Source organism: Chinchilla lanigera, unplaced genomic scaffold (genome assembly GCF_000276665.1).
Source record: "Chinchilla lanigera isolate Chin_1 unplaced genomic scaffold, ChiLan1.0 scaffold00041, whole genome shotgun sequence".
NCBI lineage: Eukaryota > Metazoa > Chordata > Mammalia > Rodentia > Chinchillidae > Chinchilla > Chinchilla lanigera.
This window is the reverse complement of record NW_004955442.1, coordinates 17,030,017-17,053,383: the sequence shown is the minus strand read 5'-3', so window position 1 is coordinate 17,053,383 and position 23,367 is coordinate 17,030,017. Positions and strand designations below refer to the sequence as shown.

Genomic DNA, 23,367 nt, shown 5'->3' with positions numbered 1-23,367 from the left:
GATGGGTTTCCAGAGGAGAGTACTACTCTTGGTTTCTTTCAAACATGGCTGAGGATGCAAAAGACCTGCACCCGTCTTTGGCCAAGATCTTCGCTAGGTACAAAGCTCATATCAAATCCTGACAACACAGCTGAACCTCTTAAAGACTCAAAAGACGACACCATGAGAGATTTGTCCAGGGGACCAGATTAGATGTTCAACTTGACTAAGCAACAACTAAGATCTCAGCATCCACATGTGAAATGGAAGAGGAACAAGGGAAAAGAAGGTCCAATGTGCTGTGCTGTAGCTTTCTCCACGGAAACCACTGGGTAGGCTCTTCCACTTAACTTTACACATGGTCAAAAAGATGAGTCAAGGGCCAGGGACACAGCTTAGTGGCACAGCACCTGCCTGGCAAGCGCAAGGTCCTGAGTTCAATTCTTGGTACAAGAAACAAAACAAAACAAAAACAAACCAAAAAGACAAATCAACTAAAAATAAAAATTCTATTTTCTTTACAGTTCATTTTATTTTATTTGTACTTGCTGGTCCTTCTATCTTTGAACTGTCTCATTTATGGGGCAGCTTAAGCTAGTTGCTGGAACAACACAGAACCAGAATTAAACACCATTAAACACCGATTCTTACCATTTCAAACACAGCTGTTTCCGCTCCACCAGGGAGCTCAGCAAGGCTACACGGAGCAGACTGACTGAAAGGTGCTGAGGCTCCCAGCATTGTTTGAGATGCCACTCAGCTACTCCCAGCTCCCAGGGGGGTGGACAGGACAAGACACCCACACTCAGCTATGTGTATGGCTGTATCTGCTGCTAATGCTATTGCCCCGACGACAGCACACTCGTGAAAAAAGGCCTTGCATGGGGCTTTCACTCAGCAGCACTGGCAAAAACATATAATGATAAACTATACAGAATGTTTGAAACTGGAAAGAATTACAGGAAAAGGCACAAGCAAAGGGTGCAGGCATGTGCACAAGAGTAGGGGGATTGGGACAGACCCCATGGAAAGCCACAAACAACTGCCAGCTATGGTGAAAAGGAAACCAAGGGGACATTAAGGTCTTTGTAGCATCTGACCAGCTCAGACATATCTGCTATCCTCATGTCAGCTGACTTTGGATCTCCAGACCATGGTCTAGTTCACACAATGGTACAGAGGGAAATACATCCATGTCGATTTCCATATGGGCTTTATTTCACTCTCCCAAGCACCTGTTCACTCACCAGACTTTTCCCTCTGAACATGATGCACTGAGGATGGTTCCTCTTTATGAACTAACCAAGCGCTAAACTCTGTAGTGTGAAGACCCTGAGGGCCACCACCAGGAACACTCCAAGGGCCATTTATAGGCCTGGACAAGTCTCTGGAGCACCCCAGGAGGAAAGCTGCCTGCCTGACCTCCAGCCTCCAGCTCTGGGGGAAGCCCATACACTCCTCACAGCAAGAGCGTAAGCCAAGAGTCACACTAAAGTCTGTCAAGAAGAGGGAAGAGAAAAGTTTGAACTTCTTTCTCACAGTCTGCAGTTTTAAGACTCAGGGGTTTGGGCCCTCATTTCCTGTAGTTTCTACCTCTACTTTCAGGATGGTTTGATCTGAAAACAACTCTGTGGGAAAACATTGTCCCCCAGGCTTATCCGCACCTCATGCAGCCAGGAGAGCCCGCCCCAGTCTGTGACAGCAGATAGACACTCCTGCAAGAGCCCAGTGTGCTGACACGATGACTATGCACACTCTTATCTTTCACACCCGAGATGGACTGCACACATGCTTATCCAGTTCTCCTCTTGTTTCAGCACCTGAGAAAGAACGTCCACTCCTAACTTTCAGCTAATAACTGAAAGTTTGCCTTTTGGTTGTTTTGGTCATGCCCTTCCCATCCTAGGACAGAGCCCTGTAACACTGTCCCATACACTCTGCATCATCTGGTCACACACAAGGGCTAGGCTTCTTACTACATGTGGTGGGATGCTACAAGACCCCAGGGGTATCAGTGGGCTATAAGGGGCCTACTGTGAAATTTTGAACAGAAATTTATGTTCTTTATATTCAAATGCATTTTTTGACATAGGGACTGTAGCTTTCACAATACTTGTGGCAACATCACAGACCCAGGCTTGCCCTGAACAGTCAGTAGTGACAGACTCCACACCAAGCACTACCCATCTAGCCATGCCCTGGATAGTATTTCCTAAGCTCTGAGCTTGCCAGACCTGACTACAGGTTCTGTTAACACACAGAACCATTCAATAAACTAATTCTTCACCCCCATGGAACCCACATCATTACTTCTGCTATTACACATCCCTTCAACCATCACTGCACAAGCTATGCTCTTTTTTTTTTTTTTTTTTTTTTCCTGTCTTTTTGAGGCAAGGTCTTGCTATACAGTGCAGGCTGGTCTTGAGCTCACTTTGTAGCCCAGGCTGGTCTCAAACTTGCAACGATCCTCCTGACTCAACCTCCCAAGTGCTGGGATTATAGGCATGTGCCACCACGCCCTGCTAGCTATAGTCTTTCACATACTGAGCACAAGGGCTGTGTTGCAGAAAGTGAGGAGACATCCCTGCCCTCCTGGAGGATGCAATTTAGTGGTTACATGAATGAGTGAGATGCTGTCATTGAGGTCACAGAGCTCCACAGGGAGACAGAGATGCTGGGACAGCTGGGGTAGCCTCCTGAGGGATTTACATTCCCAGCTTATGTACACAGATGCTTAGGTCCCAGAGACAAGGCTACCAGTCTACTTAGCCACACCATAACCCTGGCTTGTAGTTAAAATAGCATATCCAAAACAATTCCTTTGAAGCAGTCCACTCCAAGTTTTCCTAACCTCATTAACTCTGACAGCTTCTTGTATTTCAGTTTTGCTCTGAGAAAACCTTTCCAGGGATCTGGACGAAAGTCACTGTCAGAAGAAAGGAGCTGTACTCTATGCTATCTTATCAATATTGTGCACTTAGTCTCCCCTCTTAGCATGGATTGGGCAGGCCCCGAAGACCAACCACAGACCCAGTGAAATAAGCATGGAGGGAAGTCCACAGGCCAGAGGGCTGTTGGGTAGCTATAGAGCTATGCTAGCATCAGGAAGGGGCAGGTGCAGGGGAAGATGCCAGCTCCAGGGCTGGCTGGGTGCAAGTCACCAGGAAGGAACACAATCCTAGACACTAACGAGCAGGATGCCCAGGCAGCGGAAGAATACCAGAGAAAGCCTGGGACTCTTTATCACCAAAAGTTTCAACTCTTGTCCTCCTCCGAACTATGCAACCCACTAGATGACCCTTGGTCACCTCAAGCTCTGAGCAGCTGCCCCACAGATCATAGAAGCAATCAGCTGACAAGGTCTTGACTCCTTCAAACCTTGCACCAGAGCCCAAACCTAAGAAACCCCAGACCATTCTTCCTTTAGAAATAAAAGTCACTGGCTTGCTTTTTCATTCTAGGTTAGCCTGAATTTTGCTTGCAGTTTAATTCTAGTTGAGGCACAGAGATTCCCACTCACAGTAAGGTGACAGTTGGCAAGGGAGGGATTTCTGATACTAGCCAATTCAAGACAAGAAGTCAACAGTTCTCACTGCAGAGAAAATGTGAGACAATGTGGAGAACAAAGACATGGTCCCATTACAGGGGCCACAAAGTACCTGCTCTGGCTCAGGAATGAGGCTGTACTGAGAGTCCTCCAGAGCAGAAAGGAAAGAAAACCAAAGCAGTCACTTGGCAAGGGCTGTTTCAGGCTGTCCTGAAGTCTAACAACTGGGAGGGCCACATCCAGAGGTCACATAGAAACAACGAACTACTCATTCCAAGTGATATCAGAACTCCCTCATTGGTAAGGCACCTGTATTTCCCCGTAAAAGAAAAGGGAACAAGAGATCTGAGCAGAGCACCCACAGAAATGAAAATACAGATGGTTCAAAGATGTGAAGAGATGCATAAATGCATTAAGATAACGTAGTACCAAGATATCACCCTCCTTCTCCTATACCAATTAAAATTCAAAAGTTCACCTCAAGACCCAGTTTGACAAAGCTAAGGGGAAAGGTACCTCATGTATTGCTGGAGGTAAATGGAGGCAAAACTCCCAGAAGGAAACACATCAATATTATACATGCATTGTATCCACTGATAAAGCTTTAGAAAATTATCTTAGGGATACAGAGGCACACACACTAATTAGCACACATAAATGCCTAAGTAGCTCATCTAACAGCAGCCAAAGGCTGCAACCAATTAAATGCCCAAGAGAAGGGGCTGGCTGACTATGTAGCCAAAAAAAAAAGTCCTTATTTACCAATATACACTGTTGAATAGCAAAAGCAAAGGGCAAATAGTATGTGTGATATGCTAATACTGTGTAAAAGGAGAAGCAAGTCTGGGTGCCTTCAGCCATCTGTGAGAGAAGACAGGTGACAGCTGCCTACTGGGGTGCATCCTGCCAGGGTACAACAGAAAAGACACTTGATACAGATTTTCAAACTAAATGAATATGAGACCTTTCCAAAAGCTGCAGTTTATAAAAAAAAAAAAAAGGAATAAGCCAGGTGTGGTGGTGCACACTCGTAATCCCAGCACTTGGGAGGCTGAGACAAGAGGACTGCCACACGTTGGAGGCCAGCCTGGGTTGCACAGAGAGTTCAAAAGCCAGCCTGAACTACACAGTGAGACCCTGTCTCAAAACAAAACAAAACAAAACAGAACAAAAAAATTTTTTTGTATGTGGTTCTGGGGATTGAACCCAGGACCTTAAGGAAAGAATTTTTTTAAAAAAGAAGCTGGTAGGGCTGGGGATATAGCTCAGTGGCATAGGCACCTGCCTGGCAAGAGCAAGGTCCTGAGTTTGATTCCCGGTACAAAAAAAAAAAAAAAAAAAAAGCCAGGCATGGTGGCACATGCCTGTAATCCCAGCACTCAGTAGGCTGAGACAGGAGGATTGTTGTGAGTTTGAGACTCGCCTGGGCTACAACGTGAGCTCAAGGCCAGCCTGAACTGCATAGCGAGACCCTGTCTCAAAAAGTCAAAAAAAAAAAAAAAGGAATGAAAATTACCCCCAAAAATGCTGATAGTGATTATTGCTAGATATGGAATTATAGGTGACTTATTTTCTTTACCATCTTCTAAGTTTCCTGTCTATTGAAACTAGAAAAAAATCTTAAATTTTTCAATGCCATCTATACAAAACTGTCACTGCTCATATCACACAGCCATGGACACTAAAGCTCACCAACCACAGTTCTCAGGTCAAAGCCCACCTTCAGGGGAATTCGGAGAAAGGAGAAAATTCACTGGCACGATACAAAGCCCCATGAAGGCCTGGGAGGAGCACCCAGGGGATATATGGCCACGGCAAATGTGGGAAAGCAGGAGAGTGTAGAAGGATGGTGAAGGCATAGAAGGCAGAAGACACAGGAAGAGGCCCAAGGTCACAGGGGAGTCAGAGGTACCGGGCCACATCTGTGCTAAGGAGAAAGGCCTGAGCCAGATATGCCATCTGATTAACAAAGTGGCCCCTTAGCTACAGGTGACAGGACACCCCAAGCACAGGTCCAGGCAGGCTATTAGTGGGCACTCATCCTTAACTGCAGCTTCAGGGCCAGGAGGATGCCCCGGCACCAGGACTCAAGGCCACCCAACAGTGGTCAGCAGAAAATCTTTAAATAGAAAAGGTCTCTTTTGCTGGCCCACATTTAATAAGCAGGTGCTCAGCCATAATATAATCAGATCAAAGTGAGGTTTTCATGGTATCCTTCATGCTGCCCGGTCTGCTACACTCAGTGTCCCAAACCGAAGCTCCCCTACAGCAGACAGCAGTGCAGCTGCCCCAACTGCACATGCTACATCTGTCTCCTCAAGGTGAGGTAGATGCAGTAACACCTGATGAGGAGGTGCCCAGAACCTGGCACCGTATAATGCTCAATAAATATCTCTTTTTTTTTTTTTTTTTTTTTTTTGTTTTTTTGGTTTTTCTCCGGTACCAGAAACTGAACTCACGGCCTTGCGCTTGCCAGGCAAGCGCTTTTGCTGCTGAGCTAAATCCCCAGCCCCAATAAATATCTCTTTACATTTCATGATTCAGAAATACTCTCAGGCTCTCATACACAACTTTAGGTTTGTCTTCAGTTTTAAGAGAAGTCTAGACACGACTGATTGTCCCACCTAGGGGGGTACACCACTCAGCAAAGAAAGTGTCACTTGAAAAATGGCCACTAATTTTACTTCCTCAAGAGTGGTTAGCGGGTATGGTGGTGCATGGTGGTGCACACCTGTAACCCCAGCACTTGAGAGGCTGACACAGGAGGATCACTGCGAGTTCAAGGCCAGCCAAGGCTATAAGGTGAATTCAAGGCCAGCCTGAACTGTATAGTGAAACCTTATCTCAAAAAGACAAAAAAAAAAAAAAAAGAGAGTGGGTACACAGCTGTTCCTGCCCTGTTCTTTCTCAAATCTCAGCAAAGCGCCAGCATCTGCACACCAGCACAGTGTCCAGCACAGGAGAGCCCCTGAGGGGGTGCACTTCAGTCCATGAGGCACGGGGAAGCTGACCCATGTACGAGGAGGAGCTTCAATGTGCAGTGCCCACTTGTCCTACCTGTCATAAGCTTCCTTGAGGTCTCTGGCCAGCTTGCACTTGGGCAGGATATGATGGAATGGAGACTGAGGACCTTCATTTGCTGTAAGAATCACAACACCGTAGGATTTAGAGCTTCCAAAGCAAAGAAACTTTCAAAGGCTAGAATAGGGAACACCTTTAAAACAAGCTCAACCTCAAAAATTTTGACCAACTCAAACTAAGCATCAGGAAACTCCTACTGCTTTTTATAAAAGCTGGGCATTTCCAAGTGTGGTAGGTGGCAAGTGCCTGTAATACCAGCACTCTGAGAGGATGAGGCAGGAGGATCCCATATTTCCAGCCAAGCCTGATCAACTTGGGAAGTCTCTGTCTCAAGCATGACAAAACAGGCATGTGCCACTGTACCTGCCAGAGCTGTTCTTTTTAATTTGTATGTGACAACTCCTGGTTTTATTTTTTACCCTGGCTACAAAGACTCGGCCTGACTTCAGTTCTATTCTTTAGTCTCCTTTTTAGATGGAGCTGCTAACTTCAGGAAAAGGTGGCAGAGTCATCAGTGTCCTTCCATACTAAAGCACCTTCAGGTAACCCAGACGTTACACAGTGATTTATCAGCAAAATTATTTTTATAATTGGTTAGTTGATAACTCAGGTAGGTCCTTTATCAATGTGGTTAAAAGTGAAAAATGGAAATGTACCTTACCAGCTGGATATACCTCCTGCCCCCAGGGCAGGGTATCTAATAGGTAGGTTCACAGCCAAGTAGAGGTGTCTGTCCTACATGAAGGGTGATCATACAGCAGTATGTGGGAAGAAGTATTTCCACTGGGAAATCAATGCAGGCATATCCACTTGGGAACGTGGATCAACATGGGCCCTTTGGGAAGTCTTCCTGTGCCCCCAGGACATGACCAGCCCAATATGAAGACCATGTTACTTCTCTGGGCTGCTGTTCCCATATCTGCAAAATGGGGACAGTCCTTGACTTATAAGGCTGTTTTGAGGATTTCCTCTCTAACAGTGCACCAAAAGCCGTAGTTAGGTCCTGACTGCTTTGTCGGTGTGGGGAGGGGCAGTCCCTGCCAACATTTGCACTGCTGACACTGACCAGCATCCCTCTGGAAATGTCCACAATAAACAGGCCATGAGGCAGCTCAGACCCATGATCATGCCCACTACGCTCACCTTCAGCCATAGCAGACACCTCATCCTGTAGTGCAAGGATCAACTTGGCCTCTCGGGTGAGGTACTGGCAGCGGCGCTCCTCATGCTGCAGCACAGTGGCAATGCGCCGGGACAGGTTGTGCAGACAGTTTATCACGGATGGGTCAGCATTGGCCTGCAAGAGAGAGGCCACACTGACTCAAATGTGTGTACTGGGGCGGTTTAAAAGGAGGTAATACTGTGCACAGCAAAAATTTAAACCACAAAAGAAAACCCCACTCCTCTTCTCTAGGCTGTTCTCCAGGGGCCACTACTGTCCAAATTTCCTAAGCCCCCTTCAGAGTCCCGCCACAGAAATGCTGGCTATCAGCCCCCATCTTCTATTCACGGTCCTGTAGGAGTTCCTGTGGGGGCACACACACCTCCACTGTGCCAGGTCTGTATAGAAAAGCAGGGGGCAGCAGAGGGCACAGATTCGGCTACTTACCTGTTGTGCGATCCTGTGTCACAGGTCCTCATGTGAAGGACAACAATGGCACTGCCCTTATCCCTGAGTGAGTACATGAAATCAGTAAGATATGTAAAGAGCAAAACCCTGCAGATGTCTGCGACCATGGCCGTACTGCTGACTGTTGGTGGCCATGAATGGCTGACAGGAAGAATTCAGTCACAAGAGGGCGTACAACAACAGGGCACACAGTACAATAACAGAAACACTACGCTAGTTGTTCAGTGAGTATGTTCTGTCCTCAAGGATGAGAAATTCTGGGCAGAAATTACCCCCATTAACAAGAGAACCAGAAGGCTCTGGGCCCACATCCCTACCCCAGTGTTCTTCTGCACTAGGTCATGGGAGGATGCCAGAGGCTGTCAGAACCAGGAGGCCCCCTGGAACCTATCAGAGGCCACAAGTGGCCAGGTAGGTGTACCCACCCAGGCCAAAGGTGGAGTGTGGGTCTGTGAAGATGCTTGAGGGAGCAGATAACTGAGCCAAGCATGACTCAGTGTTTCAGGAGGCAAGCGGGCTGCTGAATCATCCCATGGGGTGGAGGGGGAGAAGGGAGAGGGACGCATGGTGGCACTGATTAGAACCTCTGGGTCTGCCTCCCCGTTTATTTGGTGGGTAGGACCATGCCTGGTGAGTGTTCATAATCACACTTCAAGATGAAAGCCATTAAACACTTTGTTCATCTGGAGTTGGAGATTTTCTGTATTCTCAACAGACCCCATGTTCACAGACAACTTGCATCTAGGGGGTCCTACAACAAGGCAGCATGTTCTCTATTGCTTTTTTTTTTCCTAGTACTAGGGAGTAAACCAGGGCCTTAGCATGGAGCTACAACTCCAGCATGTTTTTATGATTTTTTTGAGACAGGGTCTCATAAAGTTGCTCAACTGCTCAGGCTGAGCCAGGTGTGGTGGTGCACACCTGTAATCGGAGCACTACAGAGGCTGAGGCAGGTGGACTGGCACAAGTTTGAGACCAGCCTGGGTTACATACTGACTTCAAGGCCAGCCTGACCTACATACTGAGACCCTGTCTTCAAAAAAACAAAATTAAAAAATAAAAAGTTGTCCAACCTGGGCTCACACTTGTGACCCTCCTGCCTCAGCCTCTCAGAATGCTGGAATTACAGGGGTATGCTACCACACTCAGCTTCCTTGCTGCTTTTATGTGGCAGTAATCAATCTATACTTTTCAAGGTTCTGGCCTTGTCCCCATTTCTCATCTTTCATAGCCATAGGAAAGGCTAGTGTAGAGTAATAACCAGTGTTTAATCACTTCCCAACAGTAAAATTATTTCCAACTTCATTATTATTATAGAAACTCTCAGACAATTGTAAGTACTGCTTGCTTTCTCAACAATATTCCTACTGGTAGGCTGCTGGGCTAAGTACATTGTATACTCAGCTGTCTAATGCTGTTCCTCACAGAGAAGCACCAGCTTGCATGGTCCCGGGGTGGACAAAGGCTGCATCTCACTGTCCTACAGGTGTTATTGGTATTGACAACAGGGTGGCATTTGTCATAGTTTTTGTTTATTCACTTGCATGGTTTTTTGGTCTGTTTGTTGGTTTGGTTTTTTTTTTGTTTTTTTGTTTTTTTTTTACTTTCGCTTTATAGCTGCTTGCATTATGTAATTTATGTAAGAAAATATAAGAATACTGTAAAAATACTAACACCGTGGAAAAGCCTCAAGCAGAAAATGAAGATTGACTTCTGGAACCTTGTGCCTGGAAATGACATCATTAACAAATCATTTCAATTTTGTTTTGTTTTGTAGTGCTATGGGTCAAACTCTAGCCTTGCACATGCTAAGCAAGTGCTCTAGCCCAGACCTATACCTTCAACCCATTTTGGAGGTTTTCACCCCTGGCCTTAAGCACGTTAGGCAAGTGCTCCACCACCCTCAACCCTGAAAAATCTTTTGTTTTAATCTGCAATTCTTCTTTTTTTTTTTGGTCTTTTGATACAGGGTCTCACTATGCAGTTCAGGCTGGCCTTGAGCTCACTTTGTAGCTCAGGCTGGTCACCCACTCACAATGATCCTCTTGCCTCAGCCTCCCAAGTGCTGGGATTATAGGTGTGCACCACCACACTCAGCTGCAGTTTTTTATTTACCAAAAAGCCCAATTTTAAGAAATTAAGCTCTATTTAAAAGGGCTTTTTTCTGTATCATTTTGATTTGAACCATTTACAGTGATACCTGCATCTCCACACCAAATAAAACTCAATGGAAAAGAACACTTTGAGACAGAAAATGGCATTTAATTGAAGTTTCCTGTCTCTGAGCATTTTCAGAGCACACACTACCCCTTGTCTCCAAAATCCAGTGATTTCTTATTGTTACTTTTCTTGGTTTTTTTTCTTAACCTAAATACTAAGGATTTAGTTTAGCAAAAACAACTCATACATTAATATCTTTTATCTTAAAAGAAAACACAATAACACATGTCCCAGAGGTTCGCCACTATGCTGTTACTTTCTGTGCATAAGCTCCTATGCAGATCATGTGTGCCTGCCTAGAAAGAATTACTAGTGCCTGGTGAGATATTTCAGAAAAATTTCATCATTTAGTAAAGCATAAGTTTCCTTGGTATTTCAAAGTCCCTTCATAACATAAGCCAATCTTTACCCATAGGTACATTTCTGTTAATTTAGATCCCTTATATTTTGACAGGGTTATTTGTTTTGTTTTGGTTTTTTGTCTTTTTGAGCCAGGGTCTACCTATGCAGTTCAGGCTGGCCTTGAGCTCATTTTGTAGCCCAGGCTGGTCTCGAATTTGCAACAATCCTCTAGCTCAACCTCCCAAGGGCTGGGATTACAAGCATGTGCCACCACCCTGATCACTAGGTTCATTGAAAATGCATTTTCTGTGATTCATGAAAACAACCTCAGTGCTACAAACTACCTTAAGAAACAACTAGGCTTAATTAAAAAATGGAAAAGAACATGTATCAGTGAGGATGTGAAGAAACTGGAGTCTTCATTCTTTGCTGGTAAGAATATAAAACAGTCCAGCTATTATGGAAACAGTATGAAGGTTTCTCAAAAAGTTAAACATAGAGTTATCATATGACCCAAAATTTCACCGAGTCTCTATCCAAGAGACATGAAAACTTATACACAAATTTTATAGCATGATTATTCATAATAGTCAAAATATAGAAACAATCCAAATGTCTACCAACAGATAACTGAATAAACAAAGTATGGTCAACCAATACAATGGAATATGATTTGGCCATAAAAACGAGTTCTCAGTACATACTACAACATGAATAAACCTCAAAAACTTCGTAAGTGAAAGAAGTCAGATGCTAAAAGTCAGGTACTGTATAATCCTCTTTATATGAAAAATGCAGACTAAATCCACAGAGACAGAAAATAGACTGGTGGATTCCAGGGGCTAGAGGGGAAGGGACAGCGGGAAATAACTGTTGATTGGCTGATGGGTACAGTAGTTTCCCTTTAGAGTGGTGAAAATGTTCCAGCTCTGGAGAGTGGTGATAAGAAGTGAGATAGGCGGTGACAGGGTGGTAAATATCACAAATGTACTAGATGCCACTAAACTATACAGTTTAAAATGTTAAATACGTCATATGTATTAAAATAAAGACGGAGGTAGGCGTGATGGGGCATACCTGTAATCCCAGCACTCTGGAAGGCTTAGACAGGAGGATCTTATGTTTGAGCCCAAATTGGACAATTTAGCAAGACCCTGTCTCAAAATAGTTTTTAAAAAAGGCTTGCTGGGGCTATAGCTCAGCACAAAGACCTTAGGTTCAATTCTCAATGCTACAAAGAATAAAAAATTTAAAGATAAAGTTGAGTCCATGAAACACGCACTGGAAATGGGCTCCTTTCCCTTCCAACCCTCCTCCCTGACGGAAACCATTTATACAAACACTCACCCGCAGCGCAAATACCACATTAAAAAGAATCATGGTAGGTGCTTCCCTCTTCGGGGATGGATCTGTTTTGGAGACCTGTAAAAGAAGCACTGATTCTAGTAACTTGAGAGCAGTGACTTTTCAAGGAAATCTGCTTAGTGCCATTCTACTTCAAGCATGGGAAAAGGCTTGAGTACAGCAGAGCCAGAGAAAAGCAGCCTGGGGTCTCTGAGCAGTGGTTGCCCTTTGCTCTAGCGATGTGCCCACTGCACAAACAGAGGAGTCACAGCTCTGACCGGAGCGGGGAGGTCGGTGCTCCGACTGCCCTGGTCAGTGGAGGCAAGGTAACTGTGCCCAGAGAAGGCGGGATGGAAAGAAGCTCAAGTGAGTGGCACACCAGACCCATACCCTGCTGCTCTCCCATGTCCACCGGTGTCTACGCCAGCTGTCTCTGCCAAGCACAAGTACTCAGACCATTTAGAGATAGGGCAATGGTCAGGGTCAACAAGGGCCTAAGCAGGCCCTGTGAGACAGACCAGACAGGCTCACTTCACAACCTAATTCTTATCTCAGGTCTTAGCTGGACACCCAGCAGCTTTAGTCAAAAACACCAAAGCCCTGAAATAAAGCTAAGGGGCACAATAGAACTCTTCACAGCAAACTACAAGTGCCACCACTAGGGGGGCGTCAGAGCATGAGGCCCCAGTTCTCTTGCCTGCCTGCCCCACAGGGAGTGACTGCTGCGGGATGGCTTCCAATTCTTCTATCCCTCACCCACAGATAAGAGAGCCCTATCTGTGAAAACACGGTGAGGAGGGAGGCTGCCATTCAAGGGGCTCGACATATCTAACTCCCACAGCTGCTCCTTCCATGGGCTTCATCACAGAGGGTTCACACATCACAACGCACAGAGTCACTCAATTTCTGGGTGGTATAAATGTAGCTAAATCCTGTATGTTATACCAAAACCCTTCAAAATCTGAGTAATGCTATTACTGACCTTGCTTGTGTGCAAGGGCTGAACGGGAGACTCTGTTACGCAAGTTCCCTTGGAAATTGTACGTTCTACCTTGCTGATACTCTTCCCTAACATTCATCAGAGAACATATACAGAAGGTTTAGCACAGTAAGTGCTAAATAATAATAATTTCAGCTAACAGAATATTACTTAGTAAGAAGAAATGCTTGCATCATTTTGTAGGAAGTTCAGGGTTTGACACATGCTGGTTAACTCACTCTCTTGGAAACCTATACCCCGTATAAAGGGAAGATCACAATCATTAGAGACCCAAAATACAAACAATAGAAGCTAATGGTAGGGGGCTGCAGGTGCAGCTCAGTGCTACAGCGGTTGGCCTCCCATACCCAAGGCCCCAGGGTTCCACACTAGCAAGGCATTTAAAAGAAAAAGGTTGTTGCAGAGACTGAAGTAACTGCGTACAAGGACCCCCAAGGCCCATGAAGATGCAGAGCTCTTGGCAAGTGCCTGATCAGATCTGCTGCCCGGTGGCTGACTTGCACAAAGCCAATGTCGAGCACAGTTCAGAGGCCTCCAGAGCAAATGGGTCAGGCTTGCCTGCGCAGAGAGAGCCCTACCTGTCCGAGAAGGACCACACCTGCCAGGGAAGGCCATACCTGCCCCAGAGCATGCTGCAGCAGTGTCGGGTGCCCAACAAACCGCACATTATCGATCTTCAGTTCAAATTTTTGGCCGCACATTTCAGACTTGGTTGCCAAAATTGTTGCCAGAATAGCATCTGAAAACCTTCAAATGAAAAAAAGGTAGGATGAAAGTAAGTTAACATAGCATCACTGCACCACTCCCCAGTACCTCCAGAAGGGAGGCTCTCAGTAAATGGTCATCTGTGGCTCTGCCCCCAGCACTGATGGACATTTCTGAGGCCCCCAGAAATGTGGCACTCTTGCAGCAATCCCAAAGTTAGGGATGTAAAAAATCACCAGAATTACAGGTAAAAGGCACGAGAAGCACAGGCTCAAGGCACATGCTGTCATTCTTGCATGCTCTATGAAATTAGAGAAACAGCTGCAGTTTGCACTTAAAAGAAGGATCGGCTGGAGCTGGCACTGCCCTGAGAAGCCACTCATTAAGGCTTACAGGCAGAGGGGCCTCTCCTAACTATGCGCATGTTTGCTAGACTACATCCTGTCCATCACACAGCCTCTCCCCTACAATGCCATATAATATATGGACCAGAGGATACCACTCAGATGTGTGTGGTGTGTTACTTTCTTCACATCATAGGTGACAGCCCTTCCCTTACCCCAAACAACTAAACTTTTCAGTTTGTATTAAGAAAGGAATTCTGTGCAAGGCATGTAGATCCACTGTGTTACAGGAGTTCACGGATAACCACAACTGACTGCCATGAGGAAGTGGGAACAGCTGGGTGTGGGTGAGACCTCACCCTTTCCAAGATGCAGCTGTACATCTGCCTCCCTACTGGCAGTCCAGATCTGTCCTGGCTGGGGGATGCCGATAAGCGAGAGCCACCTGCAGGGAGGAGCATACTAGCATGTGGCTGCCTCTTATCTCAGAGCCCAGGGCCTGAAGCCCTCCCCCCCAGAAGCACAGGTAAACTGGACACATAGTTTCTGATCTGGACCCAGAAGGGAAAGAACTCCCCAAGCTCATCTAGCCACCAGAAAAGGCATTTCTAGTATCTCGGTCAGAAGGGTTTACAATCTGTGGCAGGTAGCTCCAGCTTCCCCAAGGCCATATTGCGCCACATGGGCAAGAAGAATCCCCACAATTCTGAAAGAGACCACTAGGGACAGATAGTGCAATGGTCATCTGTGGGCCCGCTTCTCTCCTGGATGCCTTCCTGATGAGGAGAGAGGGAGATCAACATCATAACTCTTCCATTTTATGATTAAAAAAAAAAAAGAGGAAGGCTAGCTTTGAAGCTGCTGCAGCTCAACTTTGCAATGGCAAATGACTATGGGGTAGAACACGTCTAGAAAGGGGACATTCAGTTCAGGAAACCCTGAGCCCCCAAACTAACCAGATACAGAGGATTGGTCAGCGCAGGCTGCCTTGTCTCTAGCATAGTCAGGTTACAGTCTAACTTTTCAAAACTAATCTTGTCAGAGATAAATCTGGGACCCATAACTGAGTCCTTCACTTTCCCTCCTGGTAATACTCATCTCTAGAGAGACTAAACCAGACACAGACTATTTCAGAACAAAGGCATCACTAATTTTCTTCAAAAACTATACATGGCTCACTCTGCCCTGTAAGTCCTGCCTGAGGGACACAGCTTCCAGGCAGTAAAACTTTACCAAACATTTCTGTTCTAGCAATTGACCTAGTGCAACATTTTATGTCTCATTAATAACAAATAAACAGAAAAACAAACCAACAAAAAAGCCTACTTTGCCAGCCAGTGACTCAGGACAGAGATAGCAGGCAAAAGTCTCCACCATTCCAGAAAGCTCACTTGCTGGGATGGCAAAAAATCACCACTAAAAACAGCGGCTCTGTGTTGGAGAGTCACAGACATATCTCATCCTGGCCCCTTGGGCACCAATCCCGGGACCCAAGTTACTGTGACTATGGGATGCATTCAGGGAGTCTCAGAAGTAAGCACTGGAAGCGCAACTTATATCCATAAATACCCAAATTCCAGCGTGCCCTTGTGACAGTCAAATAAAAAGCTCTTTCCCCTCAAAGGCCAGGATCCAAAGAGTGAGTAAACTGGCAGACCGAGTGCTGTTGAAGTTAAAAGTTACACTGCCTTGAGTGACCATCTAGGGAAGCCCTTCTGAGGTAGCCAGCAGGGTGGAGCTGGTCACTCAACTTACAGAGCAAATCTGGCTCATAAAGAAACCCACTTTCCAGAATTTAGTATTACAATTTATGATGAAAAGATGCTTGTGTGGCTTTATCATTTACATGGTGTCTGTTGATATAACATGCAAAAAGACAGTTACATCATGAGAGTGGGGGAGGGGTATTAATCATAACAAATCAAACTGTAAACAAGTGACAATATTTATTTTTTGTTTCCAAAATTTACAAAAATCCTTTTGATGGCGACAGCCTAGTAAATGTACTATAACATAATAAAACAGATGTTCCAAAAACTAAAGATCTCTGGACTAACTTAGAAACTCAAGAAAAGCACAGGGAGATGTAACCGCCCAGCTGGAAAAGAGGTCAGGACTTCTATTCTTGCCAAGATATTCTGGAGTAGGGCTTGTTCTCTAACTTAACCAAAAAAGGGAAGAAGACAGATTCTGGAAGAGAACTCAATGCTGTTCCCCCATCTGCCTCCTTCCTGGGAGCTCATGAATGCTGGATGTACTTCCAAGACCCAAAGAGGATGCCCTAGGGTGGAGGTGTGTTTGGGGGTGTCCCACTTCAGCCACGCTTTCCTACATAAGCACCGTATCTACTCCAGGAGAGCATTTTTGCCACTAGCGAGCATACCCAAGCACATCTAAGTCTCAGCATTATGCTTAAAACCCAAACCTTGGGAGATCCCATCAAACCCCCTTGAAAATTGCACAAGAAGCCTCAATCACAGGTCTCGGTGTGGTAGTGGAACAGAGATGAGAAACCCCACTTCTACTTATGACTACTGGTTCCTGCTTGGGGGAGGAGATTTACATGGCATAACTGGCCCAGAAGTCTCTCTAGTGCCGGCCAATCAAGCCTTGGCCTCTGGGTAATATGAAACAGCTAAATAACTGAGCAGAGAAAGGGCAGCCATGGCCAAGTCTGGGTTCCTATAAGGGGACTTCAGCAGTGAGGTCCAAGCTAGGGCCCATGTGCCTCATTAGTCATTCTTTGATACTCAGAGAAATCAGGAATTAAGCACAATTACAAGAAAAGAAGGCAGCCAGAATCAAGACAGAAAGATGGTGGAGAGGTTTCAGTCTTACCCTGCAACCAATTGCGCATTGGTTGGAGGACATGGCTCGCTGAAATGGGAACAGCACCATCAAGACAAAACAAAAACATTGTTTTTTTTAAAAAACATGAAAACCTACAATGTTGGATTTTTTGTTGTTGTTGTTGTTGTTGTTTGGGGATTTTTTTTAAGGGGGGGGTTGGTGTTTTTTGTTTTTTGGTTTTTTTTTTGGTCTTATTGAGACAGGGTCTCGCTATGCAGTTCAGGCTGGCCTGGAGCTCACTTTGTAGTTCGCTATGCAGTTCAGGCTGGCCTGGAACTCAAGCTGGTCTCGAACTCGCAAAGATCCTCCTGTCTCAGCCTCTTGAGTGCTTGGATTACAGGCATGCACCACCACGCCCAGCCCTGGGGGTTGGTTTTTTGGTTTTTTTTTGGGGGGGGTGTTGGTTTTTTTGAGGAAGGGTCTTGCTATGTAGTTCAGGCTGGCTTTGAACCATCACTTTGAACCTGGCTTTGAATGTAGCCTAGGCTGGCCTCCAACTCAAGTTATCTTCCTGCTTCTGTCTCCTGAGTGCTGAAATTACAGGCATGAGCCACCACACCTGGCTTACAATGTCGTTTTACAAAAACAGTATTAAAGTATAGCAGAAGTATCTCCATTAAGTATTAACTAAATAGGGGCAGGGAATTTAGCTCAGCGGCACAGTGCCTGCCTGGCAAGCGCAAGGTCATGAGTTCAATTACCGGTGGTGGTGGGGAGGGGGAGTATTAACTAAGTGTCAAAGGTAACAACTTACCAGACAAGAAAGAAGACAGACATTCCCCATGATGAACACTCAGCATAGAGTTTCCTAATGCCCAAATTTTCACATATATACGGATGGGAGGGAACAAGGTCACTTTTAAGAAGCAAGCAAAACACTAGAAGGCCTAGATCAAACCCAAGTGGCACAAAAATTCACTGGACATCTGGGTACAAGTATCTAATCATCACAAGAATAGGTCTCTCACCTGTATGTTAAGAATTCATCTGTGGGCCGGGGATATAGCTCAGCGGCACAAGTGCTTGCCTGGCAAGTACAAGGTCCTGAGTTTGATTCCCGGTACCAAAAAAAAAAAAAAAGAATTCACCTGCTTTGGACCAAGTAAGAGCCTTACAGTTTGTAAAAGCCTTCTGAAAACTGTAGTGCCACATGAATTTATCAGCTCAGTTCCTGAGATACTGTGATTGCCTGCATGGCTGATATCTCTGCCCCTCTGCCTAGAGCAGTACGGGGGTCACGGCAGATCTGCACACACTTGTGTCGAAAAACATCTAGGACACGATCAGACTTAAGAAACGAGTTTAAGAATCTAATTTATATTTCAATTTTTATTGTGAGAAATGTTACTTTGTAAGTATCCTGAAAACAGAAAGGAAATCCAAATGCTAGACAGAAACAGCATGGGGGCCCAGCCATAACCACTGTGCCATGCTGCTGCACCCCACTGGGCTCACTAAGGAACAAATACTGCCAAAGACCCTGCAAGAGAAATATACAAGAAAAAAGAACTTTCCCTCAGAAGCTCCCAAACTTTCGCTCATTGGGTTGTACAGTATTAAAAGGATATTTTGTGGACTTTCCCCAAATCACCCAGAAAGTCAAAATCCTGGAATCTTAGTTGTTACAAGTCACAGTGCAACCCTTTTGCCTCCAAAGAGAAGTGAGCAAACACACAACCTTCAAAATGTCAGCAATGTTCCGTTTTCTGGTGGAGAGTCTACCTCTTTGAGGGAGGCAGGGCCATCATCACTCATGGAAACGTGGGTGTTCCTATGATGGCCAGATCTGGGAGCCATAGGGGAGGTAATGCCCCAACTTCACCAACCTTACAGAACACAGGAAAACTAAGGACCAGTCTACAGAACAAGCCAAGAGCCCACATGGTAGGATGCAGAGCAAGAGTCAAACTTGAAACCCTGAGCCTGCACTTGCCCCAATATGCTATCCTTCCGTGTGGACACACTGCCTAGGCAGGGGAAAGGGTGGGAATGCCCAGGTGTGGTGAAAACACTGCTAGTCCACTCTGTGTAACAATCTCCGCTAAAGGAAGGAGGGGACATGTTCTAACATATTTAGAGGTATCGGGCTCTAAACATCCTGGTAGAGGCCCTGGTGGAGCCCAGGTGTGCCAGGTGGGAGGAGAACCAGAGTGTTGGACTTGCCTGACCAAAGACACCATGTGGGCTAGGGCCCAACTGCACCTACGAGCTGAAGCCACTGCTGAAAGAAACATGGCCAAGCTCTACAGCCCACACAGTGGCATGCATGAGTCACAGGGCCAAGATGGAACCTATTAGAACTCTGGGAAGGTCTTCCAGATTGTGTTTAACCTACAATAAGTTCAGAACATTTTGAAACTAAAAGAGTAATTCTTCTCTCAAGTCTCTAGCTCCCCTCCTCTGAGGCAGTATCCAGATGGCTGCTCATAATCTTGGAGAGAGGGACAGAAGATGGCTGTCCATGCTGGGACGTAACCACACCACCTTTTTGGATTCACCAGGTGTGATGGCTTATATCTATTCTTTTTTTTTTTTTTTTTTTTGTCTTTTTGAGACAGGGTCTCACTCTGCAGTTCAGTCTGGCCTTAAGCTCACTTTGTAGCCTAGGCTGATCTGGAACTTGCAGTGATCCTCTTGCCTCAGCCTCCTGAGTGCTGGGATTACAGGCGTGCGCTACCACACCCGGCTTATGGCTTATATCTAGATGTACGCCCAAAGACACATCTATTCATAGGTGGGGAGTTTCAAAGGTGGCTGGATTAGGGTGTGATGCTGGATTACAGGGAGGATAATAGAAGCCCCACCCTGCCTTTGGGTGGCACCAATCAATAGGCTTACATCATGGATGAAATATAGAGACAGAAAAGAAGGCAGGATGCTGCTGCTTCTGCTTGGTGATTTGCTGTTTCTTCCCTGCCTGCCATGGAGTACGTTGCCTCTGCAGTGCCCCTCTGCCATGCTACCCTGCCTTGGAGCCAGCTCACTATGGCCTGAAACCTCTACAAACTGTGAGCCAAAATAAACCTTTCCTCCTTTAACTTTGAGTGTTGGGTATTTTGTCTCAGCAACGACAGAAGTAACAGGAACACTAGAAACTTTATGAGCTTGAGTTTCGAGTCTTAGAGACAATGGAAAATACCCATTTTCTTTTATCCTTACTGAATTTTTTTTTTTTTTTTTGGAGACAGGCTCTTACTATATAGTTCAAGCTGGACTTGAACTCATTATGTAGCCCAGATTGGCCTCGAACTCATGGTGATTCTCCTGCCTCAGCCCCCTAAGTGCTGGCATTACAAGTGTGTGCCACCATGCCTGGCTCTTACTGAATTCTAGAAAGAGTTGTTTAAAAAAAATGTGTTAACAGTTAACTCTAAAACCTGAAACATATCTTCAAGATACGTATGATAAAACCAGCTGGCTCTCTGAACCAGTGCTATCCAACAGAACTTTCTACAATGACAGAAATATCTCAAATCTGCACATTGAATGTGGTGGTCCCTCGTCCCATATAGCCACTGATCCTGAAATGAGAGTAGTCCAACTAAGGAGCTGGACTTTTTATTTAAGTTCAGTGAATTTCTACACAAATGGCCACATTGCCTAGTAGCTACTAGACTGAGCAGCACAGTCCTGTGTCCTCACTCCTCTAAGACAGGCCACCACCACTCAGAGGTTAACGGTGTTTCAACCTTGCAAAATGACAACCAGGGGGGCTGGGGATTTAGCTCAGCGGCAAAGCGCCTGCCTCGCAAGCGCAAGGTCGTGAGTTCAGTTCCCGGTACCGGAGAAAAACCAAAAAAAAAAAAATGACAACCAGGAACACTCTGAGGGTTCCAGAAAGAAAAGCGCCTTAGAGAACCAGAGTCAAGGAAGACAAGGGTTCGCTACATCACCGTCTTGCTTTAGAAAGATACTCTGAGCTGGGAGGGCCAGGGTCAAAGGGAGGGCCTGCTAGATCCCTGCAACAACACAGAGCGGCAGTGAATTGGGATCTTAAAGGAATCAACCTGTATCTTGAAAACAGCAGAGTGAAGAGTGAGATCTACAGGTGCTGTAATGCATTACAGTTACCAAATGAAGCAATTCTTTTTTTTCTTTTTGCAACTGTTAAGTTTAATAAAAGAGATTCTAATGAGAAGCACTTCCTCTCTCACAGTTTCTCTCTTCATTATGTTAAATACTGAATTAATGCACCAGAAAACACCGTCATGGTCATTTCATTGGAAGTCTTTGGAAATTAACTGCAGAACCAGATGCTGCTGTCTGAATTATTCCAAGCTCTCTGTGAGTCTTCACAGCCTGAGCCTCATGTCCACTGCAACTTGGAAGCGTGACCAGCCCTGTTCCACATTGATCTGTGGTATAGGTAGAGGACTGCAGAGGGCAAAAGCTATCTCCCTGTGACAGACAAGGCAGTTCCAAGTCACCACCTTTAAAAGACAAGACAACCACAGACCTCTACATAAGACCATCCTCTGGGATAGGCAACAATTTCTACCCCCAGCTTCCTCTACCTGCTAGTCTCTCTTCCAAAGCTCATTCCCCTTGGAAACAGTCATAAGTCATGCCAAAGGCACCAACACCCTCACAAAAGAGGCTAAAATTCACACTCTTAAAACAGCAAAGCCCGGCCAGGTGTTGTGGCGCATGCCTATAATCACAGCACTCAGGAGGCTGAGGCAGGAGGAGCGTTGTGAGTTCAAGACCAGCCTGGGCTACAAAGTGAGCTCAAGGCCAGCCTGAACTGCATAGTGAGACCCTGTCTCAAAAAAAAAAAAAAAGAAAAAAAACACAAACCCCTGCAAAGTCCTGTTGTGGGTGTAGTGCTCTGTCCGAACTGGAGGTAAACAGCACTAACTCACTGCACAGCGAAGGTACAGGTATGGGTCTTAACTATCTTCTCTCAGTTTTTTTGAGACAGGGTCTCGCCATATAGCTCAAGCAGATCTTAAACTCACTATGTAGCCCAGGTTGGCCTTGAAATTGTGGCAATCCCCCTGCCTCAGCCTCCAGAGTACTGGGATTACAGCCATGTGCCACCACACCCAGCGAGACACAGTTCTTTACCCCATTCAGGCTCTGTGTTTAAGGGAACTCAGGAATGGTAACTTATAATCTTCCTTCCTTCCCCAGCCTATGTTAGCATGTATTAACTTTTAAAATGAATGTTAAGAAGATATAGTTATTTATGAAGTTTCTACTCTGATAGTGCCTCCCAGAGAGACCAGAGGGAGTAAACACAGGAAAGGACAGGGCCAGCCTTTCATCCAGGCCTACAGGAGTATCAAGGGTCAGACCAGTTCTAGCTCCCAGTCCCACTGCCTTATCTCCACCTGAGCCTGGCCACCAGGGAGGGAACTGGCTGGGCTCTGCTGCACAGCCTGCATTTGACCTCGGAACATGTGCTTCAAGAATCAGGTCTGAGGAGAGCAAAGGGGTCTGCTTTCCTCTATGTTCCTCTCTTAGGAGATAACTGTTCTACATAGGGATGGCTTCATCCATTCTCAGACCTGCTTTATCAACTACACAGCCTACAGCTGAAAAAGTGCCCAAATTATTCACCGGCCAGAGACTGGCAATACAGCCCTCAACCTGCAATACTTCAAAGCATCCTCTACATGGAAAAAAATGACACCAGATTTTTCAGGAGGGCAAATATCTGGGTCAACAGGAGGGCAAGGCTCTGCCCTGGCCTATGGAGGAGGACCAGCCCCATCCTGGAACTTCTGCAGAGCCCTTACCTGGAGTCACCGTCCTGGTCATCAGCATGGTCGCCAGTGTTGTTAACAGCATATCTGCTACGTGGCTTATCTGCGTAAAGGCAAGAAGAGGAAATGGCTAAGAAAGTAGGATCTCTCCATACATAGAAGGATTGTGGAGCTGTTAAAATCCACAGTTCCCAAAACACAGCCTATCCACACAATGCAATATTGTTCAGCCATAAAAAGTAACATGCACGAACCCTGGAAATATTTTTGCTTAATGAAATAAACCCAAGGCAGAAAGGCAAATATCACACTTATATAAAATATCTAGAATAAGCAAATTCACTGGTCACAGAAAGTAGATTAGACATGGGCTGAGAACATAGGGAAATGAGTTACTGCTTAATGGTCAGTTTCAGTTTAGGTAACAAAAACCTTGGGAAACAATGATAAGGATTGTACAATATAATGAATGTAATTAACACTACTAAATTAAGCACTTAAAATGGTTAAGCCCCTGGACATGGTGGCACATGTCTGTAATCCCAGTACTCAGGAGGCTGAGGCAAGAGGATCCTTGCAAGTTTGAGACCAGCCTGGGCTACAAAGTGAGCTCA

At 45.6% G+C, this 23,367-nt stretch overlaps 1 protein-coding gene across 1 annotated transcript in view; it reads right to left on the bottom strand.

The window, feature by feature from the left end:
- Positions 1-23,367, bottom strand: part of Nprl3 (NPR3-like, GATOR1 complex subunit) — a 43,168-nt gene that overhangs the window by 15,016 nt on the left and 4,785 nt on the right. Inside the window, exons 2-6 of the mRNA XM_005391678.1 lie at positions 22,787-22,856; positions 13,764-13,893; positions 12,150-12,224; positions 7,754-7,907; positions 6,587-6,668 (exon numbers count right to left, since the gene is read on the bottom strand). Coding sequence (XP_005391735.1) covers positions 6,587-6,668; positions 7,754-7,907; positions 12,150-12,224; positions 13,764-13,893; positions 22,787-22,856 — 511 coding nt within the window. The remainder of the gene's footprint in view (positions 1-6,586; positions 6,669-7,753; positions 7,908-12,149; positions 12,225-13,763; positions 13,894-22,786; positions 22,857-23,367) is intronic.